Source organism: Odontesthes bonariensis, chromosome 15 (genome assembly GCF_027942865.1).
Source record: "Odontesthes bonariensis isolate fOdoBon6 chromosome 15, fOdoBon6.hap1, whole genome shotgun sequence".
In the NCBI taxonomy this organism is placed as follows: Eukaryota; Metazoa; Chordata; class Actinopteri; order Atheriniformes; family Atherinopsidae; genus Odontesthes; species Odontesthes bonariensis.
This window is the reverse complement of record NC_134520.1, coordinates 17,698,713-17,725,846: the sequence shown is the minus strand read 5'-3', so window position 1 is coordinate 17,725,846 and position 27,134 is coordinate 17,698,713. Positions and strand designations below refer to the sequence as shown.

Below are 27,134 nucleotides of genomic sequence, written 5' to 3'. Positions count from 1 at the left end.
TCAAAACAGCAAATACACACTTATTCAGCAGAGCTACAAACATGATGCCTTCATAGTACTTTGCAAGATGTATTCAAGGTTACAAAAAGCTGGAAGCAGGTAACACTTTGTCTTTAAATATTTTATTTTTTTTGTTGATTCACAGTGAAATAACTTTTTCATTATAATACAGTATTACAAATTCTTACATAATGTTTATAAAACAAACACTCAATGCATAGTTAAGATATCAGTTCAACAATCCTCATACAAAGACATCAGTTTTGTCCAGCTTTACTAGAATTCAATTCACATCCCCACTTTTAGACTTAAATTGCTGCTGATGTCATCATGTAGTGATGGCTGTATGCTGCTTAGAAGGAATGGAAATTGTCACTGAATTTGTAGTTTGTGTCATTTACTTGGCTGTGGGGCAAGCTTTTGCTGGCAACAAGAGGTCGAGGGGTATCAAATAATTCTGGACACTCAGTCTCTTCTGGTACATTAGTCCTGGGTGAAGTCTGAAAATCAGTGAGGGAGACTTTGTGGCTAGTTTGTGCAGAATATGACCATGTATTTGAGGCAGAACCAACAGAGGTAAAGCCCTCAGCAAAGGAGGAGCACTCAGGAGAGTTCAAGGAGTCAAGGCTGAGGGATGAGGAGCCAGAGCAGTTGCGAGAGGCCCGTGGTTCATGGAGATTGAGCTTGGAGACCAGTGGTTTGCCCACAGTTACAGGAAGCCTTTCTTGTACCTCTTCGTCCATGTTAGAATAGATGTAATGGAGGCAGACAGTGAATGTGAGCTCCCTCTATGAAGGTAAAGAGGAGCAGAAAGTGTTTTTCAGCTTAGAGAAAAATATAAAATCTCATCCATAACAGACAATGGAAATATCTCTAACTAACTGTTAGACAACAATATATTAAAAAGGAAGAAACTTAAATCTCTTTAAATCTATATGAGGTCAATAAATTACTTACCTGACATCTATTTTTAGAAAACTAACCAAATCTTAAGCTTAATTCTTCACTGTGTCCATCACCTGTACATTGTCTACACACGGCACATATACAGTAGTTGTAGAGAAATTCTGAAAAAAACGTCTGACCGTGAGTCTCTGCAGGCCGCGGATGCGTGTGTAAAGACTGGGGCCCTCCGGTGAGGAAAGTTCCTCTTTAATCAACAGTAAACTGCCGGCTTCAAGCAGAGTCTGCTGATTACTCTTTTTCAGATCAACATCCACATCCTGTCAAAGGACCATGTAAACATTGTAAAACCCGATCACGCATATTTTATGCAAATGTTCTTTTATTATGTGCCGTTAACAAATTAAGCTCATCTTCAAACATTGTCTGCATTTTGAAAAACTGAAGGACTCCAGGGGCACGTTCTACGTACAGCAGGTCCAAGGTTAACTGGCTGATCCTGGTTTTATGTAGTTTGGTCCCAAGAACCCAGTCCATAACTGGATTAATGTAGCTGGATTCAGGCATCTGAGATGACTGCGTGCTCATGGTTACTGACTTCAGTATATCGTTGATGGAAACTATGATGAGCAACTTTATATGATTGGAGGAATAATGATGGGGAGGGCAGACACAAATACCTATGTTAAAAGGCATTGGATGAAGCTAATGTGGAAATGGAGGTACAGTAAGGAAGAAGATGCAACAAAAAGTGTCTGTCAAATTTAACATGCAAGTAATCCTTCTTTTACAATTCTAAACAAGAGGGAGAATTCGATTCTGTCAGAATTGTGTCGTTTTTTTTTTTTAGCTGTTCATCACCGTAACTTTGTGTGTCTTATCAGTTCTAGTCTCTCATTTCTGTTTTATATATATTATTCCTTCATATTTAGAGCCAGTCACAGCACAACAGAGACCCGGGGACAGGCTAGGATAAAATTCAAATATACAGTTTATGGTGTTGTTCAAACAGCTTTTTTTCCGCAAATCTTCAACTTAATTAGCCAAAGAGCAGTTAAAGTTGTTAATGTTTTAAAACCCTTTAAATCAGATATGAACGGGACAGAACCAACAGAAAAACTAGGGTAGGTTAAGTCGAGGATTTAGTTTGATCCTCACTAAAATACAGATCAACCTGGTTTTTCAGGTTATAGAACGGGTCCAGGCTCCGTCTTGGAGCTTTTTTATCAACAACACACTTATAAATCTTGATAAATGCTACAGTCATATTTAAGCAGATTCCCCAAATCGCCTTCACTGAAGACCCTCATCTAATCTAGTTTACTTTGGAAAAGCTGTCTGCTCCAAAGTTGGTTTGACTTTTCAGATAAGTTGCTGCGACAACCAAAAATCAACAACTACTGTACTTAAAATCCCTGATCACACCAAATAGCCCAAGGTCATAAGACATGGAGCGAATACATCCTCATGCAGCAGTAGCAAACACACCTCAGGAAAGTCGGTAAGCTGGGCAGAGCAGGAAACTATTTCTGTAGGTTTCTCAAGTATCCGAGTGTATATGACCATGATGTTGGAGAATTCTGCTGCAAACCCAAGCTGAACCTTCACCCCACAGTCAAACTGGAGACAATGGCTCTTGGGTAGATCTATAAATAAAGATATGTGGATTAAGGAAACTTAAGGACAAAACATTTTTTAAAAATGTGATCTACAAGGTTCAAAGCCTTTGTTGTTATGTTGAATAATTTCAGTGAATATGTCTAACGTTACCATGAGCAACAGCCCACTGCAGGTTTCGAGCTGACTGGGATGTAGAACAGTCGGACATCTGGATCTTATCAGTGAGAGAACGTCTTTCAGACAGATTGCTGCGTAGCTCCAGAGCCTGCCTCCCTCGAGTGAGCTCACAACGACCCATGTCTGGGAAAAATAAAGAAGCTTTAACATACAGTGAGCAGGATGTGACCAGTACTGCAAAATCGTCTCGTGCTAAGTGTGTGCTCTACCTTCAGCTACTCTGTCTAGCATGACAGTGACCTTCTCATCCTCACACACTCGCTTCTTGAGAAAGCTTATGAAGATGCCGTTGGACACGTCCTCTCTCTTCACCTCATATGCTTCAGCGTCAACACACCTGCAAGGAGAGGGCGTCAAAATCAAATAACGTATGCACATCAAATCAACTGGTACAGTTTGTTCAGGGTCAGCAACTTACGTGGCGTAACCAAAAATGATATTTGCCGTCACTTTGAGCATTCTGGGTTGTACGATTAATTTGTCGTTTGGGTTTCTGGAAAAAAGACAACATGAGAAGCAAAAAAAAAAAAAAAAAAGCCACAGGAGATCGTCATGGTTTCATTAATGTGAAAAAAAACAAAAAAAAAAACAGCCATACCTCTTGCGGCACATGTCCAGCAGGAATACATTGAGTCCCGTCTCTTTCTCCTGCATCCTGGTAAGTATATTCTGTACACATAAGCAGTGCTCGGATGTGTAGGAGCTTGGCGCATCAATGGGAACCATGAAACTGTTGCCATAGTTCTCATAGCCGTGACCAGCAAAGTACAGCAGGCCTACAAAAGCAATGACCAAGAAGTATGAATGGCACCATAAGCATACAATGACCAGACACGGTAAGCCTCTCAATGTCTTAGCTCATCTCTGGTCAAATTTTTCGGTTTTCAATAAGCCTTCAGTTAATTTCATACTAAATTTCATCTCGTCGTACACAGACTTGGCAAACATGCTCTCACTTGAACATTCGAACGCAAAGAGATAAAGGACCAACCATATACGCCCTTGTCAAGCAGCAGTAGGAACTCAGTAACAGCACTGTGCATCTCCTGCCAGTTAAGGTCGAGCAGAGTAACCACCTTGAAGTCCATTTGTCTGATAAGGTTGGTCAGCTCGTGGACATCAGAGATAGGAGCGCACAGCTGAGGGTGGTAGTGGTAGTTCATGTTGCCAATCAGAAGAGCAACTTTATCTGTGGCTGGGGAGAGAAAGATATGGAGAAATGAAATCGACAAATTTCATTTTGTAGATACGGTACCAGATTTGCTTGCATAAAACTTACCATAGAAATTCTTGGGTGAAGGGGGTAGACTGGCCATCTGTCGCAGTGGATTTGTTTCCAGTCTGGGGATTGGCCTGTCGACTTCCTGTGAATCTCCTAACACCATTATGAAAACACACAACTGAAATAAATGCCCATGTTGTGTTATCTTGCATCCAATAGGCGATGAATCCACAGCTGATCAAATAGCAGCAGCGTAAAGGTTACGTCAAACGTAACGTTCAAACACAAAGCAAAGCAGTACATCCTTATCCGTTCTGCCAAACAAAAATGTATAATGCAAATACAGAAATGAAAGTGCAGAAAAGAGAACCAAAACTGGAAAATACCTGGACTGCGATCCAGTTTCACCCAGGAGGCATCTGTGACTGAACCTGGGCCTGCATAAGGGGGCAAAACAGGAGTTATTAGTCATTGCGCAGAGATCAAATTCTGCTCATGTTTAAACCGATCACACAAATGTCTGTCTGTAAAATTGCATCACTTGATATCATAGTAATCACTTTAACGTGAAGATTATTGATTTTTTTCCCCTCACTTGCACATTTATATTCTGAATAAAAAAATGACAAATGAAGCCTCCGGGTCTCACCAATAGCGACTGTTGCCGTGTTGCTCCAGGCCTGGTGATACAGATTGAACACCTTACATCTGTACTCTCCTCTGTGTTTGGTTGTCACACACGGGATCTATAAAAGACATCCGCTGCATACAGTAAACTGAGACCACAGCCATTTACTAATCAACAGAGTTTTGATTGAAAATAACTAACGTGTACTTTACACTTTCTCGCTCCTTGTCAATAAATGAATAAATAAATAAAAAACAATAAAAACAAAAAGAGCAACAATGCTTTTACCCTCTAAGGATGAGAGAAGCTCAAGCTAACAATTTACTAAATTGCTATTTCTAAAGGCTTTGATTTTGATGCTTCTTCCAACTTTGTGTCTCTATAATGTGTCTTTTCGGCTCTTTGTGAGAATTGTTGTGACTGAGACTGTTTTCACACATGAATGCAGGAGACTTTCAGGAGAAAATGCAGCGAGTTTCGTCTGGACTTTTCTAAGCAGTTGCTGTTAGATAAGCATATCATAGCAGAAGGCTTTCAGCAGGAGACGCTGCTGCTGCTGGTCTTGATGTCCCGGGGATTTTTCCTACGGGGCAGGGTGGAAAATCTCTACTAGAAATTCAGAGCCAATGACGCAGACATTTCTGTTCTCACATGCTACTGCTCCAGAACATCCCTGGAACCTTTCAAGAATCCAGTGAATGTGTGAGAACAGCTTCAGTCGTGGTTTCAGATTTACATCAACCAACGGCGAATTTAGTTAGTAACCAGACTTCATACATTTAATACCTTTAGGATGAAATACAAGATTTTCCTCTTTATTGGGTATATTTATTTCACTGTTTATTTTAGTAAATAATACACTACAATTTAATTTCCATTTGGGATTATTAAAGTGCCTCTCAGTTTCAATTACAAGCCTCGAAAATGTGCACACATCCAGTCACATTTTCTTTAAGACTTTTGAAGAATTGCTAAAGATAAAGGCTCACTACATTCACCACCCTGGACTGTGAATAATTACATAGGAAGGTTCCTGTGTGAAATGTGAAATGATCGGGGAGTATCAAAGAGGCAGCCACAATAAGACCTGGTCGAATTCTCTAAATACTTATGAGAGAAGTCCAATGCTTCCTTTATTATTGCCTTTAGCATTGGAAAACACCACGGACATCCCAAAGTTTCTTGTGACTAGAACGTTCATAGTGACACTCATTTGTTTTAATACAGTCACAATAGGTTGGATTCATGAATAGGAGAGAACAGGAGGGTGAGTGTGAGCTACCATTCTTAATGTGGCAACAATTTTTATTTTACTTTTGTGGCTTTTTTGTGTTTGAATTACCAACTCGAGATTATTTCTTTATAAGGTCGTCCTAAAAAACAACACTTTAAGACAAGAGTGTGGAATCTGCTGTCATCCTCTGCACCACACTGTGTGCAAATCAGCATGAGCCTAGATCTGTTTTTCCAAGTGGAAGGACATGTGCACGGAAAGCTTTGGCACAGCAGTCGTTTATGAACAGAGCCGTGTGTCTAAATCAATTTGGGCAAGCAGACGGGCTTGACGCACTCAGTTTCTCTTTAGACTTTGGTTGCCTTTTTCTAAGTACTTATGAATTCCTCTTCTCATATTTCCACGAGGCCATGATATTTTTGAGAAGACACGCTAAAAAGAGTCCATCAGAATCATCCTTTGTTGTGATTTAGATTAAGATCAGATCACATTTTACTTGTAGATCCGTCAGAAATCTTGCTGATTCCAAACCATTCACAAGCCTTTTCTTGCCTCTGTATGTTTGCGCTCTTAGTTGTACATTTTTACTGCTTTACAAGATTCGATTAAAGGTTTTCATGCACAATAGTTTACAACAGTCTTTGGGAATAAACTTACTTTGAGAGAACATGTCTTTTGTTGAGGCAAAGGCACTTTGTTGTGGTACCACTCATACTGGGCAGGGGGATTGGCCACTGCTTTGCACTCCAGGTGCAGAGTATCCCCCTCAGATGCTGTCTGGGACTGAGGCTGATGAATGATACGCAGCCCACTCACTGATCCAGGAAACAGACTGCTGCTGCAGCCTGAAATGACAGAGATTTAGCCAGACATTATATCAAATGAAATCAAGAAAGAGCGGGAAAGAAAAGACAGGGAGGGGAGGACAGATACCTGGACTGGAACCTGCAGAGTGGACCAAGCGAACATGAGCCCATTGGGAGAAGATGTATTTTTCTCCATGGCTGATCCTGCAGATGTAGGGACCCTGGTGGGCTGTACCCAAAGGACACAGAACGAGCTCCGGCAAACTCCCTGCCTCATCCAAAATCTAGAGCAAGAAAATAATCAAGATATCCAAAAGACAGCCAATTAACTCATTACATTCACCACAGTAATCACAATGAGATGCAACAGTGAAATATTTAACCAGAAAGACAAGATAATTGCAGAAGATGAACCCTCCCAGGAATTAAACTGAAATCTTGACAATATTTTCCAAAATCACAGAAGATGTTGGAATTACCTCATCTTTGCCTCTGAACCACTGATAGCTGAGACCAGGGGGACCAGAGGCTCTGCAGGTCAGAACAACCCTGCTCCCCTCCATGGCCTGCTGGGACTGCGGCTGCACTGTGATCCGGATCAGCTCTGCCACAAGAGCACAGACACACAAAATGTGAACAATCACAGCCACGCACAAGAAGGAACAGAGTTCAGGTATTTATATTTAAATGTGTAGCCACAGAACGTGGTGAAGCACACAAATATATTTAACGTGTTAAATTGATGATCTGAAAAACATGCTCTATAACTTCTGCTGTTAACATAAAGGGAACTCTTCTCTTCCTGTTGTCTACAAAGAAACTAAGAGAGCGTTTACAACAGGAAAATACAGAACAAGAGGTAGGGTGCAAGCTGGATAGGCCACCCAGAGACAAACAACCATGCATGCTCACATTCACTGCGAGGGACAATTTAGAGACACCAATAAAACTAACCTCCCACTCTTTGGACAGTGGGAAGAAGCTGGAGTACCCACGGAAAATCCACAGATACATAGGGAAAATATGCAAACTCCACACAGATAGGCCGGTATTTGAAACAGGAACCCTCTTGCTGTGAGGCAACGGTGCCAACCACCACATCATTGCACCTTCTTCCCCTTTTGGAGCTGTCTCTTTTCTTCAATACATTACCAGCCTTAATAATGAAGGAATGTTTCATGTTATATCTTATTAGATGTTCACATCATAGTTTATGATGTGTGTGTGAGAATCTACTCGCATTGCAGCCCAGTTGCCTTTTCTTAAGTCCTAAAAAACCATCCTTCCTTAACCTCGTACTGTTTTTAAAAACGGTGATAGGAGGTGACCTTTTTTGACCATACTCAATACCTTTAGTGCATGTAGCAACCCAAACGGATTTGATGATACATGGACAAGGTGGTGATGGAGAGTGATACTTGAAACAGGTCTGGACGAAAATATATATAGGATCCAATATCTTTAAATATATAAAATAATGTTCAAAGATACAACCAGCAGACTGATCATAAGGAGAAATTTTGGCTAATGACACCATAAAGGCTTGAGGGACAGATTCATTGACTTAGTATCTATTGAGGGAAGCTGAATAATTTTGAGTGGGAGTCTGTTGGAACCAGGTGTGTTTTGGAGTCTGCCCCTAGGGGTCCTCTTCTTTAAGGCACTTGCGAACTGGCTTCACTTTGTGACAACACCTTTTATAGACAGACAAACGTTAGTCCCCGTGGATCACCATGTCAAAATGGCTACCTGTTCAGCAAAACTAAAAAATCTTTTGGTCTTGATAGTTTCTTTTTCATGCGATTGCTCAAAGGACAACTTTCCAGTTGACCCACCAACTTATATCAGAGCTTAAAGTTGAGCCTAAATAAAGGAATGACTGATGTGTTCTACCTAGGGATGGGGTTTCAGTTGAAACAGAAAGTAAGAAAAAGATCCTGAAATTGTTCATGACCTGACCTTTTAACATTCACACATACACAACCTCAATTTGCGTAAGTGTGACTAAGTGCTAAAACATTTAACATTGTTGTACAATTTAGTCAAAAAATGTATTCCCATACTGAAAATACCAATAACTGCCGTTTATATAAGCCTAATCAACTGATAAAACTGTCTCACAGAAAAAGTCTCACACACTTGTAACAGTGTAATACATCACCTCAAGTTTATCTCTGTTCCAAAAATTTCGCATTTAAGTGTCACTTACTGAAAAAACGTGCCTGCATAGATTTGCATTTTGACTACACTTAACCTTCTTTCTGTTTACCCGCGGTGGTGAGGAACTGCACAGCTTCCTGGTGGTCAATCTTCCTCAGGCAGTGCAGGAGGAAGTCCAGCGAGCACGAGCGCTCGGTCAGCCAGGCCAGGAGGGCTCGCGCGGGGCTGCCGGCAGCATCCAGCACCTGAAGTGAGCAGCTGGTCAAATCCTTTTCACTGCAGGGGGAAGAGTCCAATTGGCAGCAGTGTTAGTAAATGTCAGGGCAGCTGGAGTGGCCCCGACAAACCTGACAGCATTACGGAGATATATAGCGGGTCCTTAGTTAAAACGCTCAGTCAGTTTTGTTACTGTGCTCGAATAAAATGCAAGGCTTTCAATGTCTCACCTGCAGAGGAATTGTGGCTGCTGGGCCGCTGCGCTGGCTAACTGCCTCCATCCGCAGGTGGAGTTGTCCAACATCTTTGACAGCTTGTTAAAAAATTCTCCGTTGAGAGTGCCAATGCTCATTTTCCTCTCCTCCATCTTTGTATCTGTCACCACCAGTAAACCAAAGGGATCTACCGGGCAGAAACTGCCATCAAGTTAAAATAGCATGCGATCAATAGTCAGGCGCCCCCCCTTCCTACACCACCAAGAAGCAGTAAATCTAGACTAGACGATTCCCACACGAGATGCGAATAGCAGTTACAACCGCAGTGATTGTTGAATGAACGTCCCACCTCTCCGCCCACGGGCCTGATACGCCACAACAGATTGTAAACTTGACCTCGGGGTTCCCTGCATCAATCTTTATGAAAATCTCCCTGTAACTGTGTACCAATTGAAAAGAATGATGCCTCTTCTGTAAGGGAAAAAAAAAAAAGCGAAATCCGAAAATGAAATAAACTGCAGTCAGAACAAACTAAACACCAGAAGTTCGACTCGGAGCTGAGCTCCGCTTCCGCCATTAACCGCTCAACGCCGTGAAGTAAACTTACCGAGTATTTTTGTAAAAAAAAAAAAGGTCGCGTCAGCGCTCGAATCCCAGGTCTAGATCAAGCGATCTTTATGTTACGAACATGTGTGACACATTTAGACCCTGCCGATTTTCCAATCGTAAATGATTTGTTTCTCATTTCGGTTCCTCATTTCTGGCATCCCTAAAAGACACGAACATTTGCATGAAGCGCTGTCGCGACAACACCGCTCATATAGCCCATAATTAATCTGTGCTGAAACTAGTCTGATGGATGAATAACTCGGTAACAGGGGGCATACTCACGGGTTCAAATCATGGCGAAGACACAACACCGGGATATCAATTCAATTCTTTATTTGTTATACAAGTCAGCAATGAAACAATCAAAAGTGATTTATGAAAGGAAAAACGACCACGAGCACATTAACAGCTTATTAAACCCAGTGCAGTACAGTGACTCCCTCTTTTTTTTTTAATTTTATCTCACCATTATTTAGAAGCAGTTATGGGACTCAATCATATTGTACAACCTTTCAACCTTTTTTTTTTTTTTCAAATCATTTTAACTGGGCAAAACTGATATCCTGAGGAAGATGATCTGTTTGACAAGCGGACTTTGCAGTGACACTGCTCTTAAAAAGTCCTGTATCCAAAGCTGATAAGGAACTACCCTTCTCAGCCTCTTCGTGTTCAGCTTTGGCTAAAACTGCAGTACTTTAATGAGCTCATTATGTCTGAATTACCACTGTCACCACAGCATGTTCTCAGATAGCCCAATAAGTGAGCAGTGAATAAGAAAGAGTTGATCTAAATGTCATATTATTCAGGATATAGGTTCTGAACACGGATCACTTTCATAGTAATTCAGTCCAGAGTGTGAAGGATGCCGCTGTACGGTCCACTGAGGCCTACAACTTCTTCCCTCTATGTAGTCTGTTGTAACGCCAAATATTTTCCTTCCTTAAACGTTTCCAATACTCCCAGGTGTCGGACTCCAGCTCATGCAGCTTTTTGACATCTCCCACGTTCAACTGGAACAACCTGAGTGACAACGAAGAGGAAGAGGGAAATACACATGAAATACACGTGAAAATGATTATACTACTGCCTCAAAGCGTAATCTCCCTTTTACCCAAGAATTAGTCTGTCTCTGCTGAAAAAGAAAACAAAAGTACTGTGATATTTCCACAGTGAAGTATACCCGCTTCACATTGCTCTGCCATTCATGAGTGACTCCCAGGAACACCTATAAGCTGTAGTCAAAGATAACATCAATGATGGTGCTGAGCAGCACATGTCGACTGAAAAAAATACGAGTCTTTATTCAAAATAAACATCCTTTATTCTGCCACAGCCCCAGCTTTTTGTCATCTTTAGTGAGCTGAAAGCAGTTTTTGCCAAAAAGGAAAGTCTGAAATCAGAGACACATAATAGTTGCACACGTGTAAAAATGTGAGAACAACCCACTGAGGTTGTTGTTGAAAATGCATAAAACCGGTATACTCCAAGAAATCACACATGCAATCTACATTCGAGATTGAGCCTGATTTATTTCAAACTCTGGCATGGAGGGACCTTGTGTCCTTTTTGCCATTCACTTATCATTGAGCAAACATGTCCTGAGCTCGCCAAACACCTTCAGGAAAAAAAAAACAAGAGTGGACGCCTAGGAGTCTGTCAGGAATGTTTGCCAATACTGCCGATAAACATGAAGACAAGGACCAGGCCGGGTGGAACAGAGACGGGTCGTCAGGGCCAACGATGCCTTCTCTGCTGTCCTACAGGTGGTCAGAATGAGGAAAATAACTTCCCTTCCCCTGTTTCCAATGCATCATAGAATATAAATTTGAGGTGCTGCTTGATCACATTTTTTTTTTTACCCGTGCCGCCTGCGGGTAAAAGAAGTTTTGAATGAAACATGGATGAAGTAGGAGAAAGGAATCTTATCAGTTTTACTGGCAAAGCCCTGTTTTGAGAGGGACATTTTTTTTTTTTTTTCTTCCGGGGGGGGGGGGGGGGGGCAGAACATTGTGAGAAAAGATCGACCAGTATTACAGCCAGCAGCCACTTCTCAGCCAAGGAAAAGATTTGTGTGATACTACTGGAGTGATAAGCATCTCTGCTAAGTTTCATGATTTTTTATGTCTCTCATTCCCCGCGGCACAAGGGGGTATTAAACGCAGTTGATATTTTTGTTTTGATTTCTTGGTGTTTGTATGAATAATTCTGTGGTGGTTGTTGACATTGATACTGGATGAGTGCGCTCTGTGATGCAGCATCCTTGTAATAGGTATACAAAACTTTACACTCTCAAGTAATCAAGTCTCTTTAGTTAGTTCCTATGACTCAATAATTCACTCCTTAAAGGTGACTGTCTCTGTGAAGATGAGGTGGTTATATTAAATGACAACAGCAAAAAGCCCCTGGTGTCATAGTGAGATTATTCAAAGCTGTTTAAATCTCAGGAGGGTAGTGCTGAAGGCCTATGTGTAAATTACACGGCCTGCCACTGATTCGAAATAATGCGCTCGGGACAGATTGATCCGGGTTTCCCGACCACAGTTACGGCAGGAATGTTGGTTTTTTTCAGGACAAAGGAAGTTTTTCATGCGAAGAACTTCACAGAATCGAAAAATGAGAAAATAATTTGGTTCGGAGTTGCTTCGCTGCCCCATAAACACGGAGGTTTGAAGAGATTAATCTGCAAATTCAAAATAGAACCAAATAATGCATTAAAGAGAAGAAATGGTGGGAAATGGTCAAGCCACGGGAATCAATATCAGAACTATCAGCTGATATACTCAGCCCATTGGTTTTGTTGTTTTCAAAATGGTTGGGGGGAAAAAAGGAGAAAAATAAATATATATGCAAGCCGATGTTGGAGACTGGTGCAAAATGCCTCCAGGATGTTTTAGAGTCCTTGTAAGTGATGAGAACAGAGGACAAATATAATGATGCGTGCACTCACCACTCAGGATATTCCTCAGGAGGTTTCAGTTTGGGGTCTTCCCCTTGTTTGAAGATATTCGCCCCCACTGCATAAGCTGTAAGTCTGACAGGGTCTTTACACACTTCTGGACCTTTCAGTTCCTCTTTTACCATGCCTTTACCTTTTCCTTTGGCCGCTGAAAGGCAAAGAAAACTATCAGTATGACCATAACAATGTCTGACTCCGAACAGAAAACAAAGCACAAACCAAACGATTAAAAACAAGGCCACTAACAATATGAATATGAGATAATGAGACGTAATGACATTTGTTGACACAAGCAAATTAACCACCTAAGAGAGATGTAAATTCTCATATAGGCTTCACACATGTTTTTTTTTTTTGTTTTTTTTTAAATCACCACAGCCAACTGAAACGGGGCACTTATAAACGCAAATATGTTCAGCGTTTATATCCAGTGTGTGCATGTCCTTTTCACTCACCAACTTTCTTAGCATATCCACACGTCTGTATTCTGTTTAACATGTTCGTCCTGCTGAGAAACGTTGTAGCACTGCTTGAGATGCATTTTGTTGACGGTGCTATCCGAAATAAACAATAACCTAACATTTTTAATCTGTGTTACCTAAAGACGCAGAACACCATGCTACAGTTTGACATTCATAGTTCCTCCGACTTCCGTTTTTCCGTTTAGAATAATGCACTGCCCCCCTCTGGACGGGAGGACACACTTGAAGGCCAGACCGCTCTGTTTGTGTTGTTTCTCTTCGGTCCAACAGGTGGCAGCACCGAACAGCGTCTGTCTTTGCACATAATAACAAAGCAGAAGAAAACGACAGACGTGTTCTCGAAAATGTCTGAGTACGCCCCAAGTCAGAAGAGTGTCTTGAAATTAAAAGGCATTGGAGAAATTTCGGCTGGAAAAAAGTAAGTTTTGTATTGTTAGCATGTGGTAACAGTTGTAATTAACGACAACATATTTTATTCGACTTTATCATTCAAACGCTCGTCGAAACGATATTGAGCGTGTTCATGTTGTATGTAAGCCAGTTTGCTAATAGTTGAACATAACGTTTACATTTTCAATGTTTGCTTAGATTTAAATGACTAGATATTTGGTAATATTTTGAGTTTGATAAAGACATTTTACATTTGAAATACGATTCTCATCATTTCCAACATGGACCGTTTCAGGGAGAGCTAGAAAACGTTAGCTTGCTAGCATTAACTGCAACAAATCTGCACGTAGGTCACAATTCAGATAGTTTTTTTTAAATGTACCGACAGATAGCTTCAAAAGCAGGTACTAAATACTGCAAGGTGAGTCCATCACAACTACTTGGATATTCAGGCTCATTTGTGGCTCAATTCGATTAAAGTCCTACATCTTAAACCCATCCTACGTCAAGATAAGTAAATATTATCACGAAATATTTATTTTAATGACGAAATGAGCTGTTCTACGTTCAATATGATTGTTAAAGTATGAATGAAATGCATAAATGGGGGCTGTCGTTGGTCTGTTTTGATATGCTATGTTGTTGGCTTTTTATTCTCAAACGTGCAGGCTCCATTGAAACATTTGTCAGGTGTGGGAGACGGAGTTATTATTTGTATACTGCCAGTTGGATTGATTTACTGTGTAACCATTCATTGTTAGTTGTATCAATGGTTATTACAGGCATTTCAGATAAATAGTGGATGTTACGTATAGAGCTTAAAAAAGCTAAAATGCTGAAGTGAAGAGCAAGTATCATAGATCTGGATTGAAGAGACGTACTTAAGTAAATAAAGCTAGTTATGTCACTTTTCTATAGTTTGGGGAACAGTTCACATGTTGTCTCCATAGACATTTATCTCTTTCTGTCACGGGGCCGATTACACAAAAAAGAAATAGAATGTATGTGTCAGTTTTCTAAATGATGTTACAAAGTTCTTTACTGAAAATACATCAATTATATTCAGTAACTGTGTCCTTGGCTGGTAAGTATATATCAAACATTTCCAAAAGCTCAAAAAAAGAAAAGCTCAAAGAAGGGATTTATAAGAAGTTCAATTATAAGAGTGAAATTCAAATAACCTCGAACTTACTGTCTAAATTCAGTAGTAACACTTATCCACAAAGTGGCAACTGACTTGTTTTTTCCCCCTTTTTTTTCCCCCCATTAATTTAGGAAGAAAAAGAAGGACAAAGACAGCAAGCATCGCTTGGAGCAAGTTGTGACCAACCAAAATGATGAAGAGGTGAAAACAAATAAGGCATACGTTGACAAAAGGACACCAGCACAACATGCTTTTGACAAGACGCAAGAGAAGAGAGTAAGTTGTGGTTCTTTAGCACTTAGAAGAAATAGTGATTCGATCTGAGTGGACAATACAAGCAGTAATTGGCTGTAGAAGTAGGGTTCAGTGGAAGTGGACGATTGTCTAAATTTTTCTTTGGGGGGGGGGGCTTTGTAACCACAATTACCATTGGTCTGTCACTACGGAGGCAAACAACGTACATGTCAGTCAATCAAGAAATCATTTTGCATTGATTAGAAGTAAACGGGGAGTTGTGAGAACTTAACTTCTCTGAAATATTAATCTAATCTTAATATTAATGTTTAGACTCAGAACAGACATACAAAATGTTCCTGACATGTGGTATTCGTAGTTTGCAATGATGACTACCAGTATTGCTTCAGCAGAACAGAAATAATCAGTTCTGTGAATGCGATCAGTAGATTATTAACTTATGTGCTGTTTTAAACTTTGCTGTTTCAGTGAACTACTAATTATATTATCTCTAAAAGAGATGTCCAGCAGTCTTCATCTTACCTAATCATCACATAATACTGTTTCAGAGTATAGATATTTTAGATTATGATATAATATGTAATTATGTAATGTATAAAATGTATTATACTATAGAATTTCCCTTTAGGATAAGTAAAGTATTTTCATTTTATTTTTGTTTCAAATATATAGCTCAGGAACTGCATTGATGGTGTTTCATCCTAATATCTCCCAGTTGTTGACATTTCCCAGTGTGTGTCAGTGTTTATATGCACAAAGGACAAAGGTCCTTATTTTGAAAAGGTGCATGTTGCAACAGTATCTGCTGTGGAGCATTTACATGGCAAAAGAACATAATGAAAACATATATATATATTTTTTTTAACAAGTTAACTGTGAAATGGGTAAACATCTCCCTTAAAACGTGTTGTTTATAAAGTGACTCACAGCTTTAGCGGGCAAATGTTTGAACACCTTTAAGTCATACGGTGATTGCGATGAGTTCTGTTGGTGTTTAATGGGTGCAACATGACTGTGATAATGTACATCTTTTTACCCTTTGAATTCAATTGTTCTTTCCCTTGCAGCAAATGGAGCGAATTTTGAAAAAAGCATCAAAGACCCACAAACACAGAGTGGAGGTGAGCCTGGTGCTTTATAAAGCTGCCATCCACGTACATTAAATCGCAAATTGTGCTTTAATGTTGAATCTATGTTGCATATTTTAAGAGAAAGTTTGCAAAATGTCCTTTCTTTTTGTTGGTTACAGGACTTCAATCGCCACCTTGACGCTCTGACGGAGCACTATGATATTCCCAAAGTCAGCTGGACCAAGTAGACGAGCAGCAGATGTTCACTTTGGCTTCTTCTTCTTTCTTTTAACTACTTTTTCAAAATGTATGCCCTTTGTTTTTGAATTGTTTGTTTTATAGCTTCATGTTATTACATTTGAAATTGGCATTCACTCTTTAGTTGGACTTCCTGGTGTGAGTAATAAAGGTTTTAAGTACCGGTATGAATTTGTTTTTGCTGCAGTTTCTCGCACTGCACACACTCCTAATGATGGTCTGCCTGTACATGCTATGAATGAAGAAGGAAATCCAAACCAAAATGCATTTATTTAAATTAATACATAATCACAGAGAACTGGAACACTGCATAAATGGCACATCTTGTAAACCCCCAAAACAAAGTTTTTCCCAAACCGTGTGAAAACAGATGACACAAGAGTTGTGATGATGCCATAAATGACACAAAATCAACTCCTAAAACAGATCTGTGGTGTTGAGCAGCAGCTTTAACTACTAATGACACTAGATTCCCTTATACATCACAACAGTTTTCAGCTGAACGCCGTTTTAATAAGGACATGACAGTGAACTTGGAGCTTTAAGTATACAAAAGAGTACGAAGTAGCATCAAACAACAGAGAATTCTCTGAGTTTCTATTAAGAGATATTCAGGATTTGGAAAATGTTGTATTCATACAGTTCGACAGCTTTGATTTCATTGGAAACCCTCCTCTCTCATCATTCTTTAGTGTTCTCAGGTTGTCGGTGTTCACTTTGGCCCCAGCATTTCACTTGGCTTCACCCACTGGTCAAACTGCTCTTCGGTCAGGTAGCCCAGCTCCACGGCCATGGCCTTCAGCGTGGAGCCCTTCTTGTGAGCCGTCTTGGCTATGGCCGCTGCTTTGTCGTATCCGATGTGAGGGTTGAGCGCAGTGACCAACATGAGAGACTCGTTCATGAGCTTGTTGATTCTCTCCGTGTTGGCCTCGATGCCCACCACACAGTTGTTGGTGAAGGAGACGGACGCGTCGCCGAGTAGCTGCGCAGAGTTCAGCACGTTCTTGACCATCATGGGCTTGAAGACGTTGAGCTCAAAGTGTCCGTTGCTGCCTCCGACAGTGACCGCGACGTGGTTCCCCATCACCTGGGCTGCCACCATGGTCATGGCCTCGCACTGAGTGGGGTTCACTTTGCCAGGCATGATGCTGCTTCCAGGTTCGTTCTCTGGTAAGATGAGCTCTCCCAGGCCGGATCGGGGTCCTGACCCCAAGAAGCGAATGTCATTGGCGATCTTCATCATGCTGACAGCCACTGTGTTCAGGGCTCCGCTCAGCTCTACCAGAGCATCATGAGCAGCCAGAGCTTCAAACTTGTTGGGGGCTGTGATGAATGGCAGGCCGGTGAGAGACGCAACAGTCGAGGCGACTTTCTCAGCAAAGCCGATGCGGGTGTTGAGTCCTGTCCCGACTGCAGTGCCTCCCGCTGCCAGCTGGTACACCCGGGGCATGGCAGCCTTCACTCTTTCGATGCTGTACTCCACCTGTGTGACGTAACCACTGAACTCCTGTCCCAGCGAGAGAGGTACAGCATCCTGGGTGTGTGTGCGCCCGATCTTGATGATATCTTTGAACTCTTCAGACTTAGCAGCCAAAGCATCATGCAGAGTCTGCAGGCCGGGCAGCAGGACCTGGTGGACCTCTGTGGCCACAGCAATGTGCATGGCAGTGGGGAAGGTGTCATTGGAGCTTTGGCTCTTGTTGACGTGATCATTAGGGTGAACTGGATCCTTGGAGCCCAGTTTTCCTCCCATGATCTCAATAGCCCTGTTGCTGATCACCTCATTGACGTTCATGTTAGTTTGAGTTCCAGATCCAGTCTGCCACACCACCAGAGGGAAATGATCATCCAGTTTACCAGCTGAAACCTCATCTGCAGCCTTGACGATGGCATCTGCTATCTTTGGGTCTAGGCCGTAGTCCTTGTTCACCTCAGCAGCTGCTTTCTTCAGGATACCAAACGCCTTGATCACTTGGATTGGCATTCTCTCACTTGGTCCCCCTATCTTGAAGTTCATGGTCGATCTGACAGTCTGGGCACCGTAGTACTTGTCGGCCGGGACCTTGAGCTCACCGAACGTGTCCCGCTCGAGCCTGTAGTCGGAGCTGGCCATTCTGGACGTGCAGATCGGGAGTTTAGAGTTGACGTAGAGTCTCTGCAAAGTCAGGAGGTTGCAGTTAAACTGCTGGGCGCTTCTTAAAGACCGAAACATGGCTTCGCATTAGAGGTGAATCCGGGGGGAGGTCAACGCTGCTTTCCCAGTGTAACCTGTTATTGGATGAGTAGGAAACTTGATCAGCGGTCAGCCAATCGCGGTGAGAGAAAGGCGGGATTTCCGCTACGGCTGCCCTATCGAGTGGGAATGATTAGGCCGCCACATCCGGCTCTGTGAAGCATATCAAAATGTTGCATGACTCTATTTCCGATGTTACAACGAGGAATAAGTTACTTGAAAAATAAAACATGGTTGTTTTACATAGATTTATCATTTTGAAAAATGTATAATCCTTAAAAGTAAGACATTGACTTGACATGTCTGATACAAAGTTGATTTTTGTGACACAAGAGTAATATTTTTACAATTATTTTTATAATATTATTTATAATTATTTTGTATGATTAATATACAAATGTATTTAAATCTTTATTGGATTAGGATTCAGGGTAATTATTATTTTTTGACTGATATTGCCTTTCCGTATGTGCAAGCTGCCAGTTCCACATACACCACATTGACTTACAACTGGGCAATTATACTCCTGAGACGCTACCTCTCAAAGTTGCTCTTTTAATACCCAATAATGTTCCTGACCTGTTACAAATGAAACTAATTAGCGACATAATATTCCTCCAGTTTTTTCTTTTTAGTACCACTTACTCTTCAGGTCTTTTGTTGTCTCTGTTCCATTTTTTTTTTTTTTTTTTACATGTTGCCACCATCAAATTCAAGATCAACTCATAAGCCTTTTATTTTTATTTTGCCCTTGAATCTTTTATAACTTTTTTCTTAAACCATGTACATACCAAATAGATAACACCGATGAGCATTTTGACTCCTTGAGTAACAAACAACATCTGTACTTTGAGTGTACTTGTATTTTAAAACTTCTGATGTCCTGCATACTGCAACATGACATGAAATAACCATCCCAATACAGCTTCACTCTCCACTCGATTGGAGTTTTGACAAATTGTGTTGGATTTGAGGTGCCAATCTGCAAACTATCTTGAAATGTAGTAAGTCCCTAAATATAGATTATATGGCATTTCTTGTTGTTAGAAACATACTACACTGGATTAAGACAACATAATCTTTTCTGGATACTTTCCAATCACTTCAAACCCCAATAATTACATCTATTACTGAGAAAGAATGATGCAGCCATATTATTTAGTTCCACAAGTGTTACTTTTCCTTTTGAACTTCTGAAACCACTTCCAGTGCAAATAAAATGCATTGTCCCATTAGTCACTTGCATACTTTGTTTTGCATGTCGAATGACGTTACTTTGCATTGGCTCAAGCTGCAAGTGATACGTACTGTGTGCTGCTGTTAACAAAGCCTCAAGGAGGACTTTGTTCTGCTCATACAAGAAGAGCACTTATACTCAACTTTCATACCACAAACGGAATCATTTGTAAATTATCATAAAAAACCCAACAAAATGGATGAATAAAGAATAACAAAATCGGAAACATATACACATTCTGCATTTATAAATTGTCGAAATGACCATTTGTGGCCATAAATGTCTGCAAGCGTGCTGTATTGTTACTTTTGTATACATCGATGGAGCCATATTGTAAAGATGTGCCAAAGTATAATAAATTAAGCAATTCTTGTCAATGAGATTAGAAACAAATTGCATATTTTCTACAGTGCAACCTGTGCTTCTTTTTCTTTTTCTCATTATTATTATTATTATTGTTGTTATTATTATTATTATTATCGTTTGTTTTCTCTCTTTAAACTATGTTATCAAGCGCAAAGTCTCCTATTTTGAAGCCCGAACATAAACTCTGAGCGGAAGTAGTCGGTGTTTTACGTCTATCTTCGCGTCGCCGTCTCTTCTCGCGGTAACGTTGGTATCGGTTAGTATGCAGCTAGCTTGCTAGCTAACTCCATCGTTTCCAGGTTTCGTGTCGACCTGAAAACATCATACCAAGAGAGACACGGTACTGCTACGCATCTCGATACTTTTGAAATCCAGGCTGCACAGAGAAGCGGGACAATGCCACACAACTTTCAGCCAGCAGACCTGGTCTTCGCTAAAATGAAGGGATACCCCCACTGGCCAGCTAGGGTAAGCAGGCAACGTTAACAGCAGACGGAGGGGCGGAGGAGGAGGGGGTTGGCTGCTATACATGGGACGCTGGAGAAGATTCTCTGTGTATCCTTGCACTATCTAATGAATATCTAGAAACATACACACAGCTTAATCTCTGCTGGCTGACGGGAAGCGTTTTAGGCCCACAGACAGTGTACAAGTGGCAATATTTGCATGAGATGCTGCTGGCCTAATGTGCAGAGAGACATATTCCAGCGAAGCTAACGCTGGTGATTTGGAAATGACGTTTGAGAGAACTTATTTTCTGGACCATAGGCCCCCTCCTCTGCGTATTTTATTTTTTATTTTTTTTACTGTATACAACAAATTTTTAATATTTGAAACCGGTTTACACGCTTTGTTTTTATATGCCCCCCCCCCCACAAGTTTCTAGGTATTGAACTACCATGCTTGAATTTTGACGAAATGTACGACATCTTTCCTGTTTTTCTCTTGGTTTTTACTTGAATATCTATCCTGTATGCAGATTGAAGATGTGGCTGATGGAGCAGTGAAGCCTCCGCCTAATAAGATCCCAATCTTTTTCTTTGGAACTCATGAAACGTGAGTACAATTAGTCATCGTCCCCATTTGTTATTTTTTTAAATTGCATTTTGTTGTTTGTTTGTTTTGTAGTTGAAGAAGTCTTTGTGTTTGTGCCATTTTGTGGTGTATCTCTTCATGTGTTGTATGGGATCAACCTGTCAGGGAGGAAAGTCTCCAGTGTGTTGCATTTACATGATGGACCAAGTGCTCCGGCCATTTAAAGTGCACTGTACCGTCTTGGATGTAATAAACATTTTCATAAACATTAATATTTTTTTTAAAAAGTGCATAAAATAAGAACTTTAGATCCTGGTACTGACTGAAATCCATTAACCATGTTTTATTGTAAGTTTTATTGCCTCCTCGTATTTTTTAGTTTAAATGCTCATCAGTTTGCAGCTCATAAAACTGATTTTGTTGGACACCTTTGCTCACTGAACTCGTGTCTTAAGCTTGTTAATTCCAGTCCGTTTGAGAGTCTTGTGGGTTTCAAAGAGATATGTTGACATGTTTGACAAGATAGCACCTGCAGCTTATTAATCCACCACTAGGTGGCTCCCTGTGCCCTTCCAAAGTCTGAAGCCATGGTAAATCCTCTTTGATATAAGCGTAAACATCCTGATATTTCAAGGCTTCAATCATAACCTAGCTTTCAGTTTGGTAAGTTGAACCCTTTTCTTATATCTGTCTTTCACAGAGCATTCCTTGCAGCAAAGGACCTTTTTCCCTATGAAAAGTACAGAGAACGCTATGGAAAGCCCAACAAAAGGAAGGGATTCAATGAAGGTTTATGGGAGATCCAGAACAATCCACATGCCTCCTACAGTGCCCCACCTGTAGTAAGTCATCTTAGTATCTGAAATCCTGAATATGTTGAAACACATATGTTTTTTTTTTTTTTTGTCTCCTTGTTCAAAGATGTAACACAAATGATCTTGGCTTACTTTACTCTGTACTGGAAACTTTTCTGCATGTCTTCCTCTGTCTCCCGGCTTTGTTCAATTGTCCAAGTCAAACTGATAGACAGGATTTGAATGGTTTAGATTTGCTTTGAAGACTCCAGTGATTATCTTCTTCTTATTATTATTGTTGTGTAAAGTGAAAATGCACATTAATCCTCTTTTTGTGTGCCTAAAGCCACCCAGCTCATCTGACAGCGAGGGAAACAGTGCAGGAGGAGGAAGTGATCAGGAGGAGGAGGAGGATGAAGAGGATGCACCGATTCCACGGAAGGCTGATTCAGGTAGTGAGGATGACTCCGATTCGGCAAGTGACGACCGAGGAAGGGGAGGTGGAATGAAGCGAAAGCCTCAGGCTCCCAAGGTAAGAAAGTGTGCTGACATTTGGTGTTGTTTACAACCGCTGCAATGACACAGCCTGCTCAGTGATTTGATATTTGATTAACTTCTGTTATTGACTTATTGAGCTGAATAGCAAATGGTATTCTTGGTCACAATCATGTGAGGGGGAAAAAAAAAAAAGATGCTCTCGGCACGATTCTCAACTGCAGCACCAAAGTTACCATAACAATTTCCCCGCATGAATGCATGTTCAGAATCTGTCTGCTTAAACAAGAATGTCAGCAACGGGCTGCCAAAAGGACCAATAATTCCGTCTAGTTTCTCTCTTTATCGTCATGAGTTTCCATGGCAATGGCAAAATCACGAAGACCCATGGTGAATGGAAGTATGACAGGTGAAATTGTTAATCTCAAAGGAAAGGTGGCCATTCAATAATCTTTTTCTGTCGTAGCGACCCCCTCCTCCAAAAAAGGCTCGAGGCTCCTCCAGCGACCGAGATGAAGAGGAGAGTGGGTCCCCTTCAGAGTCGGAACCCACGCCATCAGAGTCTGACTCTGGCAAAAACAGTGACCAGGTAATAGCGTACACACGCATATCATAGCGGAACGCCTCGCCACCGAACAGTTTGAAGATCTTTTTTATTTTTTTTTACCTCAACAGGATTTTACTCCAGAGAAAAAATCTGGTGGTCGCGGTGGAAAGAAAGCAGGAGGCAGAGGGAAGAAAAAGGTGAAACTTTAGGACACTTTGATTGTTTTACGGTCATGAAATGTTCTGTCTCTTATGGTGTGTTTTTTGCGTGATGCTGCAGAAGGCTTCGTCAAACTCGGATTCAGAGTCCGGATCGGGGTCGGAGAAAAAAGTCGTGGACAGTGACTCGGAGGACGAGAAGCCTCGTCCAGCGGCGTCTGGTTCAGAATCTCAGTCCGGCTCGAAGTCCGAATCAGATTCTGATCCACCTCCTCGGAAGGGCCCTCAGCCTCGCAAGAAAGGTGCGACTTTAATGATCTCAGCTTCACCGAAAAATCCTGGAGATGCAGGGAGATTGTGATTCGAGAAAAGGGTTTTTAGCCCCTTCTGTTACTTCTGCCTTTTTTCCCCCCGATTCACAGAAAAACCTGCACCAAAGCCTCGCGCACGGAAGCCCAAACCTGCACCCAAACGAGCACCTTCATCATCCTCCGACAGCGACAGGTCAGGCCGCGATAGGGGGGGTGTCTCTCTCACCCATGAGAGCTCCGCAGATTATTCTGATTTTCTTGGCACCTTGAAAGTCATTGTGCATTTGTGTGCGTGTGGTTTTTCATGTGAAGTGACAGTGAACCCGACCGCATCAGCGAATGGAAGAAACGCGACGAGGAGCGCAAGCGAGAGCTGGAGGAGCGACGGAAAAAAGAGGAGGCCGAGGAGCTCCGGCGGCTGCGTGAGAGAGAGAAGGAAGAGGAGGAGGAGAAAAAGAAAAAAAGCAAAGATAAGGTTAAAAAAGAGAGCAACAGCGAGAGCAGCAGCAGTTCAGATGAAGGCATCGATGATCACCCTTTGAAGAAGTCCAAGAAACCCCCTCCTCCCCCGATCCCCGCGCCGTCCGACTCTGATTCTCCACCACCAGCGGAGGTAATTCTACAGCTTGAATTGGAAATTTGGGAAATGCCCATGATTACATTTAGCTTCACACTCAGATGACGCCTGCAACTTCTCGCTCTTTTTACATCAACAGTCGAAGAAACCCACCAAGAAGCTCGACAACCAGAAGAAGGCAAAAATAAAGAAAGAAAAGGAGAGGAAAGAAAGAAAGGAGAAAGAGAAGAAAGCCAGGCGGTCAGAAGAGAAGTCCAGAGCGAGGTGAGTGCAGACAACAGTGTACAAACGTCATTAGAACAGAAATTAATTGAATATCGAAGGACACAGATGACAGAGTTCCCACTCTCTCTCTCAGGTCAAAGCCTGAAAAACCCAAACGCAGACCCGAAAGGCTGCCGGAGAAGAAAGTAGAAAAGAAAAAGGGTCGGTCGCACTCACTGTTTCCCCTGTTCTGCTGCAATTTTCAAAGACTGAAACAAATGTCTTTAATTATGGTATTATTATCTGTTATGTCTATATTTCCAGAGCCATCACCAGAGGAAAAGCTACAGAAGCTCCATACTGATATTAAGTTTGCACTCAAAGTGGACAACCCAGTAAGTTGCACAAGATGCAGCTTCCCTTCTTGGCATTCAAAAACTCTTCCCTAAACTTTTTTGTATTTGTGTTTTCTAGGACATCGAGCGATGTCTACAAGCACTGGAAGAGCTGGAGGCAATACCTGTCACCAGCCAGATCCTCCATAAGAACGCTGAAGTTATCGCTACCCTAAAAAAGGTGCACTCTTTGACTTAGGTTACGAAGTCATCCTGCATTAAGGCAGGAAAGCTTTAAACGAGCCATTTTTCACCCACAAACACCTGAGATGTTCGGGAGATTGCGCGGAGAGTTTGCCCCGGAGGTTTTTTCCGTAGTTCACATTCTCTCCAAAAGCGAGATTCTTTCTTATGGAGATTCGACCACAGCTGTTTGTTGTCTATAGCGTGACCAGAAGGCAAAAAGTGGGGTGTGAAAATTGCTTTGAATTACGGCACTTAAAGACTGGCTCATTATTGTAGTATTGATCAATACAACTTAGATTTTGATGTACCATAACATTGACAAGTCGCAGGTCGTCAGAAGAAAGTAAGAGGCAGTGACTCCGACAGCCTTGGTACTCACCTACTCGCTGTAAATTCTCCCAGATGAGCTGCTGTGTTCCCACACGGTCTCACTCTCTGATCAAGCAGACTTTTTACTCGAAGGGGCTGGGTGGTAAATCTCTGCCATAAGTCCAGAACAAACGATGCAAGCCTTTGCTGTTCTCATATGACACCCCTCGGGAATAGTTTCAGAGCATTTCAAGACTCCAGTGCACGTGGTGAAACGGCTAAAGTTAAATTGCTGTGTTTTTGATGCCGTCAGACTGGGCATTGCAGGTAAAGGTATGTGCCACTGCCATTCGACATGTTGAATCGGTTGGATATTATTCACTTGTTGAAAGGTTTTGTGCATTTACAAGATTAGCATTCAATGGATGTGTTGCGTAATTGTTGTCTCTTTGTTTTTTTCTCTTATTGACAGATTCGGCGGTATAAAGCCAGTGCTGCAGTGATGGAGAAAGCCAGCGAAGTCTACAACAAGCTGAAACTTCGCTTTGTGGGCAAGCCAGAGGTGGCAGGGAAACCTAAAACGGAGAGCAAGGAGGAAGAGAGCGATGAGAAGATGGCGGAAAACACTGGTAAAATGCCACTTCTCAGGTTCTGAAATGAGTTTTCTCCCCGCAGGGCGTGCATAAATCCTAATTTGTCTTTTGCAGAATCCACTCCAGTGAACGGGGAATCGGATGGGAAAAAAGATTATACAGAGGTGGAGGAAAAACCCAAGTCGCCTGCACAGGAGGAGAACAATGACGATACAGCTTCAAGTCCAAACAGGTGAGCATCTTACCAGAGGCAACGTTCAGTGTCTTTACTGTGACGTGCGCCACTGACGGGACATGCGAACAGGTGTGCTTTCTTTTCCATATATTTTTCACCGTTGCTTAATGTGTGTTGTTTTTTTTTGTCTGTAGGTGCAGCCCACACAGTCCAGCTGAGCAACAGCCTCACACGTATGAGGAAGCGGACAGCTCCATTTCGGCGGAGACGGAACCACCTGCTGTAGAAAGCTGAAAGACTCTTCACAACCAAACGCAGCGGACCAAGTGCTCAGAGACGGCGGCCTCTGTTTGATGTCATACAGCGCTCCTTACACAACAACACACACCCAGCCTTTCCGACAGCTTCTGTTACATCAGTGTTGATGTTTTGGACATTTTTGTGGTTGTGTGATATCAAACCAGTGAGCCCCCCTACCCCCTCCTCTCAAACTGTTTGGTCCATTGTTTCTCACCGTAAAAAATGAAAATAAGCTTCATAGGTTAATAGTTTGTGGCACCGCGCAAACTTTTTTTTTTTTTGGTTTCTGAAATCTACTTCTTTTGAACGACACTCAGCCCGTCCTGGATCCTCACCTCAGACACCTGCTCCTGGCTACTTTGTTCTGTCCACCACATGAACTCGTACTTTGGTCTGTCATACTGTACGTACATTGAGTGATCACATTTTTTTTAGCCCTTCTAACTGGACTTTAGGCCGGGTTAGCATGAGATGGAACTTGATTCTCACGGGGGAAGAAATGGAGTCGTGCAGTTGATCCGTTGCTTTGAGGATTTTGTGCAGCCCTGACATCTGTTTGCTTCATTTTATAAAGCCTGCCAAACATCACGAAGGCCTCTTGTCTGTGTGTATGGCATTGTGAGAGTGGCGGAGTACTGTGTATGAGACGTTTATGTTGAATATTTTTTTAATTATATGGCCTAGATCCAATTAATTTAGTCTGAAATTAAAAGAGTCACTTAAAAAAAAAAAAAAAAACCTTGTTTTTTCAGCTGAGGTCCACCTACTTTTTTATCGCCCTGTTTTCATATAATTACAGTTTTGTCTAAAGATAATTGCTGTGGACTTAAACACCTTGCACTCTTCTCTCTGGTGTCTACTTTAGATAACTTGC

General features: G+C 41.6%; 5 protein-coding genes across 6 annotated transcripts; 2 read left to right on the top strand and 3 right to left on the bottom strand.

Moving 5' to 3' along the window:
- Positions 1 to 106: 106 nt before the first annotated feature.
- Positions 107 to 9,938, bottom strand: malt2 (MALT paracaspase 2). 2 transcript variants are annotated; one of them, XM_075485287.1, is made up of 17 exons: positions 9,789 to 9,938; positions 9,197 to 9,382; positions 8,860 to 9,026; positions 7,070 to 7,194; positions 6,718 to 6,874; positions 6,442 to 6,629; positions 4,572 to 4,668; positions 4,309 to 4,359; positions 3,980 to 4,075; positions 3,692 to 3,895; positions 3,299 to 3,476; positions 3,119 to 3,193; positions 2,910 to 3,037; positions 2,674 to 2,823; positions 2,392 to 2,549; positions 1,086 to 1,223; positions 107 to 788 (listed from the first exon to the last, which is right to left on the bottom strand). In XM_075485287.1, the coding sequence occupies exons 2-17, from the start codon at positions 9,331 to 9,333 to the stop codon at positions 354 to 356; spliced, it is 2,484 nt and encodes an 827-aa protein (XP_075341402.1). In that variant the 5' UTR covers positions 9,334 to 9,382; positions 9,789 to 9,938; the 3' UTR covers positions 107 to 353. The 2 variants fall into 2 exon arrangements, with proteins under 2 accessions (XP_075341402.1, XP_075341403.1); XM_075485288.1 differs by having other exon boundaries at positions 9,197 to 9,368.
- Positions 9,939 to 10,108: 170 nt separating this feature from the next.
- mrpl54 (mitochondrial ribosomal protein L54) lies at positions 10,109 to 13,430 on the bottom strand. The gene is made up of 3 exons (XM_075485285.1): positions 13,202 to 13,430; positions 12,738 to 12,894; positions 10,109 to 10,810 (listed from the first exon to the last, which is right to left on the bottom strand). Exons 1-3 carry the CDS (start codon positions 13,326 to 13,328, stop codon positions 10,678 to 10,680), a joined length of 417 nt encoding a protein of 138 aa, XP_075341400.1. The 5' UTR covers positions 13,329 to 13,430; the 3' UTR covers positions 10,109 to 10,677.
- An 84-nt stretch (positions 13,431 to 13,514) lies between these two features.
- fam32a (family with sequence similarity 32 member A) lies at positions 13,515 to 16,512 on the top strand. The gene is made up of 4 exons (XM_075485286.1): positions 13,515 to 13,646; positions 14,894 to 15,038; positions 16,085 to 16,138; positions 16,267 to 16,512. Exons 1-4 carry the CDS (start codon positions 13,573 to 13,575, stop codon positions 16,333 to 16,335), a joined length of 342 nt encoding a protein of 113 aa, XP_075341401.1. The 5' UTR covers positions 13,515 to 13,572; the 3' UTR covers positions 16,336 to 16,512.
- Positions 16,513 to 16,596: 84 nt separating this feature from the next.
- On the bottom strand, positions 16,597 to 18,628 carry fh (fumarate hydratase). The gene has a single exon (XM_075485284.1). It carries the CDS (start codon positions 18,555 to 18,557, stop codon positions 17,058 to 17,060), a length of 1,500 nt encoding a protein of 499 aa, XP_075341399.1. The 5' UTR covers positions 18,558 to 18,628; the 3' UTR covers positions 16,597 to 17,057.
- A 1,786-nt stretch (positions 18,629 to 20,414) lies between these two features.
- Positions 20,415 to 26,998, top strand: hdgfl2 (HDGF like 2). The gene is made up of 16 exons (XM_075485278.1): positions 20,415 to 20,649; positions 21,161 to 21,237; positions 21,917 to 22,058; positions 22,357 to 22,542; positions 22,972 to 23,094; positions 23,181 to 23,249; positions 23,332 to 23,512; positions 23,633 to 23,714; positions 23,834 to 24,134; positions 24,238 to 24,362; positions 24,457 to 24,524; positions 24,627 to 24,697; positions 24,777 to 24,878; positions 25,665 to 25,821; positions 25,900 to 26,017; positions 26,155 to 26,998. Exons 1-16 carry the CDS (start codon positions 20,578 to 20,580, stop codon positions 26,252 to 26,254), a joined length of 1,974 nt encoding a protein of 657 aa, XP_075341393.1. The 5' UTR covers positions 20,415 to 20,577; the 3' UTR covers positions 26,255 to 26,998.
- The last annotated feature ends 136 nt before the right edge of the window (positions 26,999 to 27,134 follow it).

Coding starts and splice junctions, on each gene's coding strand:
- fh (XM_075485284.1), bottom strand. CDS start 18,557: ATGTTTCGGTCTTTAAGAAGCGCCCAGCAGTTTAACTGCAACCTCCTG.
- mrpl54 (XM_075485285.1), bottom strand. CDS start 13,328: ATGTTAGGTTATTGTTTATTTCGGATAGCACCGTCAACAAAATGCATC. Junction 12,895..13,201: donor TGGATATGCTAAGAAAGTTG/GTGAGTGAAAAG, acceptor TTTGCCTTTCAG/CGGCCAAAGGAAAAGGTAAA. Junction 10,811..12,737: donor CCTGAGGAATATCCTGAGTG/GTGAGTGCACGC, acceptor GTTGTCACTCAG/GTTGTTCCAGTTGAACGTGG.
- hdgfl2 (XM_075485278.1), top strand. CDS start 20,578: ATGCCACACAACTTTCAGCCAGCAGACCTGGTCTTCGCTAAAATGAAG. Junction 23,250..23,331: donor GAGGCAGAGGGAAGAAAAAG/GTGAAACTTTAG, acceptor GTGATGCTGCAG/AAGGCTTCGTCAAACTCGGA. Junction 24,525..24,626: donor GAAAGTAGAAAAGAAAAAGG/GTCGGTCGCACT, acceptor CTATATTTCCAG/AGCCATCACCAGAGGAAAAG.
- malt2 (XM_075485287.1), bottom strand. CDS start 9,333: ATGGAGGAGAGGAAAATGAGCATTGGCACTCTCAACGGAGAATTTTTT. Junction 4,076..4,308: donor GAAACTGGATCGCAGTCCAG/GTATTTTCCAGT, acceptor TAATGGTGTTAG/GAGATTCACAGGAAGTCGAC. Junction 1,224..2,391: donor AGCTTACCGACTTTCCTGAG/GTGTGTTTGCTA, acceptor GTCCTTTGACAG/GATGTGGATGTTGATCTGAA.
- fam32a (XM_075485286.1), top strand. CDS start 13,573: ATGTCTGAGTACGCCCCAAGTCAGAAGAGTGTCTTGAAATTAAAAGGC. Junction 13,647..14,893: donor GAAATTTCGGCTGGAAAAAA/GTAAGTTTTGTA, acceptor CCATTAATTTAG/GAAGAAAAAGAAGGACAAAG. Junction 15,039..16,084: donor ACAAGACGCAAGAGAAGAGA/GTAAGTTGTGGT, acceptor TTTCCCTTGCAG/CAAATGGAGCGAATTTTGAA.